At 44.2% G+C, this 4,847-nt stretch overlaps 1 protein-coding gene across 2 annotated transcripts; it reads right to left on the bottom strand.

The window, feature by feature from the left end:
• Window positions 1-1,522: 1,522 nt before the first annotated feature.
• On the bottom strand, window positions 1,523-4,285 carry LOC108302567 (MAPK/MAK/MRK overlapping kinase-like). Of its 2 annotated transcripts, none has more exons than XM_037737491.1 (3): window positions 3,991-4,285; window positions 3,825-3,873; window positions 1,523-3,084 (listed from the first exon to the last, which is right to left on the bottom strand). In XM_037737491.1, exons 1-3 carry the CDS (start codon window positions 4,035-4,037, stop codon window positions 2,905-2,907), a joined length of 276 nt encoding a protein of 91 aa, XP_037593419.1. In that variant the 5' UTR covers window positions 4,038-4,285; the 3' UTR covers window positions 1,523-2,904. The 2 variants fall into 2 exon arrangements, with proteins under 2 accessions (XP_037593419.1, XP_017381720.1); XM_017526231.2 differs by having other exon boundaries at window positions 2,870-3,087; window positions 3,991-4,270.
• Between the last annotated feature and the right edge of the window lie 562 nt (window positions 4,286-4,847).

Genomic DNA, 4,847 nt, shown 5'->3' with positions numbered 1-4,847 from the left:
TGTGTAGCAATTTCCCAAAGAACTTAAAACAGGAGTACCATTTGACCTCGCAATTCCATTATTGGGTATATACCCAAAGGAATATCAGCTGTTCTATCATAAAGACTCAGGTATACATTAAGTTCACTGTAGCACTATTCACAATAGCAAAGGCATGGAATCAATGTTAATGCCCATCAACAGAAAACTAGATCAAGAAAATGTGGTATATATACACCATGGAATACTATGCAGACATAAAAAAGGATGAGATCATGTCCCTTGCAGGAACATGGATTATGGCTGGGTGCTATAATCCTAAGCAAACTAATGCAGGAATAGAAAACCAAATATTACATTTTCTCATGTATAAATATGAGTTAAATACTGACTACACAAAGAAGAGAACAATAGATACCAGGGCTACTTGAGGGTGGATGGTGGGAGGAGGGAGAGGACTGAAAAACTACCTATGGGGTACTATGCTTATTACCTGCGTGATAAAATAATCTGTACGCCAAACTCCCATGACACAAAATTTACTTATGTAACAAACTTGCTCATGTCAATAAAATAACATAAATCTGAACCTAAACATTTTTTAATTATATAGTATATCAGAGTAAAATTGACACTGCATGAAAATTCATTATTTTATTCCTGAAGCCTCAACTACCCCTGGAATCCTCTCTCTGTCCAAGTCAATAAACCAAAGAATGAACATATTTTCTCAACTGTCAGAAGAATCTTAAATATTGTTCTGAAATTCACAAAACAGAGCATAAATGTTTTAACTTAAATTCAGGAATAGGGGAAACTTTCTTTATGTATACCCCCTTCTTAAACAGAAAGCAGATGCATGTTCTTTTTCTAAAATTCACTAAATGTATAGAAAAAATTAGCAGAGGAATTTGACATGGAAGCAAAATTCTGGAACAATTTGCACTTTCACAATAGCAAATAAATTACCTGTAGAGTTCTTATCTGTAAAATAAAATAAATAAATGATTTTGAAATTCAAAACACATCATCAAGAAAATGAAAATACATGCCACAGACTATAAAAAATATTTGCAAATGATATGTCTGATAAAGGACTTGTTCCAGAACATATAAAAATCTCTCTTGGGAGGCCGAGGCGGGTGGATCACGAGGTCAAGAGATTGAGACCATCCTGGTCAACATGGTGAAACCCCGTCTCTACTAAAAATACAAAAACATTAGCTGGGCATGGTGGTGCGTGCCTGTAATCCCAGCTACTCAGGAGGCTGAGGCAGGAGAATTGCCTGAACCCAGGAGGCAGAGGTTGCGGTGAGCCGAGATCGCNAAGACAGAGTCTCACTCTGTCCTCCAGGCTGGAGTGCAGTGGTGTTATCTCAGCTCACTGCAACCTCCGCCTCCCGGGTTCAAGTGATTCCCCTGCCTCAGCCTCCTATCTGGGACTACAGGTGTGTGGCACCATACCCAGCTAATTTTTTTCTTTTGTATTTTTAGTAGAGATGGGGTTTCACCATGTTGGTCAGGCTGGTCTCAAACTGCTGACCTTGTGATCCTCCCTCAGCCTCCCAAAGTGCTGGGACTATAGGCATGAGCCACCGTGCCTGGCCCTGACATGTGTTTTCTAAGAGGCAAAAGACAGCCACATTCCAACATCTGTCCAGCGCACTGTCTGCAGTGAAATATGACTAATTCACACTACCCATGATAAATAACCCCACAGTGAGCCTCCCATCAGGCAAGGGGAGTTTTGCTGACAAATTCAGGGTGAGGCAGGTCAGGTTTTGTCACCAGATGAGTCCCAAGAAACCTTTTGGTTTCCAGAGCTTTTATGGTTTTGGAATTGTGGGGAAAAGACTTTAAACCCGTATAAATAAATTCAATTCCTATTACATGTCACAAAGAAGGTTTGAAAATACCCTCTGGTGGTAGGCCTAGCTTCTATTCCAGAAAACAGCAGGATCTTGTGACTAAAGGATAGAGGAGGAAACGCGGGTGAGCCGGAAACAGCTCCTCGTGGGGATGTCAGCCCGGTCCAGCTCGGCAGCTGGTGCGCTGGGCTGCCCTGTGTGCTGGTGCTCCTGACGCCTGCCCCTCCAGATGAACTCACAGGACCTGGGCTCATGAGAAGGGATTCTCAGTTGACACTCTGGCTTCAGTGAAATTGCCACTCGGCTTTCCAAAATGAAAAGTTATCAGTAGGAACCGTCCGGATCAAAGGAGAGTGTGTCCTCAAGCGCGCATCTCTCCGTACTTCTGTAGTGGCCGAGCAGGTGGGACAGACTGTGATCCCTCAGATGTGCCGCCAGACCGTAACCTCACTGCCGCCTGCTAGAGGCCACCTCCACCCCCGTGCGCTTCTTCAACTCAACACCATTCACCTCTAAGTGGGACCCGCCTCCTGTCGCCTCATCCCAGGGCCACTGCTCCTTCCCAAAGGCTGAGGGGAGTGAGGGGTTTGGAGGCTGGAGCAGGGAGGGCTGGGATTAGGGCTTTCTAGAGTTCAACTGTGCCAGATGGTATGTCATCCTCACACCAGTGGCCACGGCACCCTACCTGATATAACTGCACCTCTCAGGGGAGGCCCGAGTCACCCCTCCCCATGGCAGCCCCAGGAGGGGCGGTGGGCATGCTTCCTCTGCTCCAGGGCAGCAGCCCCATCAAGCCCCTCACGGCAAGCCCAAGGAGGCAGCTCCAACACCGCTGGGGTGTGTGTGAGGGAGAACAACTGAGGGTTGGTGCTCCACTCTGGGAAGGGCAGGCCAGGACAAATATTCGACAAAAGTAAAATGAAAGCCTAGTCTACTTGCTGTTAAATTAAAAACAATTAAATAAAAACAAAACCAGAATGACCATGACACCTGGACTGCAGGGGAAGGAGCGCGAGCCTGGCTGTTCCACCCTCCCGCCGCAGGAGCCAGGCTGGCGCTACCTGGCGATCTCGTAGAACACGCAGCCGGCGCTCCACAGGTCCATCTTGTATGTGTAGAACCCGTCAGTGAGGAGGCACTCCGGGGCCCGGTACCAGCGGGTGGAGATGTATTCCGTGTACGGCTGCTTGGAATAGACACTCCGGCAGGAGCCAAAGTCCCCTAATTTCAGGACATCCTGCTACAGGGGGAGAGAAGCAGGACAAGTAACATCTCATTATGTGGCTATCGTAATACAAACCACTCCAAATGTTTATGCACCAGAGGGAAAGTTACTAGCATCTAGTCTGTAAAATACAAATTGCCGGTGTTATGAGCACCTGAAAGTGCCTCTGGCAGATAAGGAAGTGATGTTTCTATTCAGTGGAACAGGTGTACAAATATTCTGGCTATGTTTTACACATATTTCCAAATGTCTACAGGTTTTGAAAATGGTTAGATCGTGGCGCTTCTACAAATGAACGACACTAGTTGTCTGTCCGGTCATGCCGCCAGCTGGCCCGGCAGGGCTCTTTAGCCACAAAGCCTCAGAGGAGCCTGCTGACAGCCAGTGACAGGCTCCGGGAACAGCAAATTGTACGGCTTAGCCACAGGGGGTTTAGTGGCTTTCGAGTGAGACGAACCTGCACTCCAATCCTGCCTCTGCCACATTTACCTCCAGGGGTTTCGAATGGCCATCTGAATGGGGCTCATTGTGGTCTGCAGTGTTTCAAGGGTACTTCCTGTTATTTTCTTCCAGGTGCACAGTCAGTTGTGTTGCTGGCATTTATTAAATAAAACATTTTTTTACAACCTGAGAGGCAAAAAATACCGTAACAAACAAGCTGTCTAGCTACATGGACTGAAAGCTCCTCTGGTGGGGGGAGTTTTCTATTCAACCTTTCTTCTGATACCCAGCTTTCATGTAAAGGCTCTTACCTTTATGAGGATATTCTCTGGTTTCACATCTCTGTGAAATATTCCATTTCTGCATTGAGTATAAAAGGAAAAATAGAATTAATTACACTTCATTGATTCAGATTCTTGAACTTGAATGCTAACACATTTTATTAATTTCAGGCTGTCAAATCTCTTAAGAGCATACCTGTGAATATGATCAAGGGATTTACATAACTGGTACATATAGTGCATAATTTTTTTTTCTGATAATGGGTATCTTCTCCCTGTACAATCAAGAAAATAGGCAAATATGGTTACTGACGGTACATATCCTCTTTTTTGAAATAAAAATAATCCATTTTTATTTAACAATGTGTGAAAATCTAACTTCCCCTGTGAAAAATAATCTGAAGTAGTCTTAGGAAATATGTGGTGTACCTAAAACATATCATTTAAATTTCCATATATTGGCCGGGCATAGTGGCTCACACCTATAATCCCAGCACTTTGGGAGGCTGAGGTGGGTGAATCACTTGAGGTCAGGAGTTCGAGACCAGCCTGGCCAACAGGGCAAAACCCCATCTTTACTAAAAATACAAAAATCAGCTGGGCGTGGTGGCAGGCACCTGTAATCCCAGCTACTCAGGAGGCTGAGGCTGGAAAACTGCTTGAACCCGGGAGGCAGAGGTTGGAGTGAGCTGAGATTGCGCCAATGAACTCCAGCCTGGGCAACAGGAATGAAACTCTGTCTCAAAAAAAAAAAAAAAAAAAAAAAATCGCTCATAACTGAATACTAAAAAGACAAATGACCTAAGTTTAAAATTGGCCAAATATTTTACAGACATTTCATTACAGAAGATACACAAATGGCTAATAAGCACATACAAGATGCTCAACATCACTAGTTATTAGAGAAATGCAAATTAAAACCATGAGATGTCATATTATTAATATGTATAATAATAAAATCACAGGCCATAATAAGTGTTGGTAAAGATATGGGAGAATGTGGAGAAACTGGAACAACATATATTATTCACAGAAAGGTAAATGGTGCAGCCA

Source organism: Cebus imitator, unplaced genomic scaffold, assembly GCF_001604975.1.
Source record: "Cebus imitator isolate Cc_AM_T3 unplaced genomic scaffold, Cebus_imitator-1.0 Scaffold1, whole genome shotgun sequence".
In the NCBI taxonomy this organism is placed as follows: Eukaryota; Metazoa; Chordata; class Mammalia; order Primates; family Cebidae; genus Cebus; species Cebus imitator.
The sequence above is the reverse complement of the archived record's forward strand: the minus strand, read 5'-3'. Positions and strand labels throughout refer to the sequence as shown.

Excerpts from the sequence above, each read along its gene's own strand:
- LOC108302567 (XM_017526231.2), bottom strand. The coding sequence starts at position 4,037 with ATGCACTATATGTACCAGTTATGTAAATCCCTTGATCATATTCACAG. Across the intron at positions 3,874-3,990 it reads TCCCTTGATCATATTCACAG|AAATGGAATATTTCACAGAG; the intron begins GTATGCTCTTAA and ends TACTCAATGCAG. Across the intron at positions 3,088-3,824 it reads CAGAGAATATCCTCATAAAG|CAGGATGTCCTGAAATTAGG; the intron begins GTAAGAGCCTTT and ends CTCCCCCTGTAG.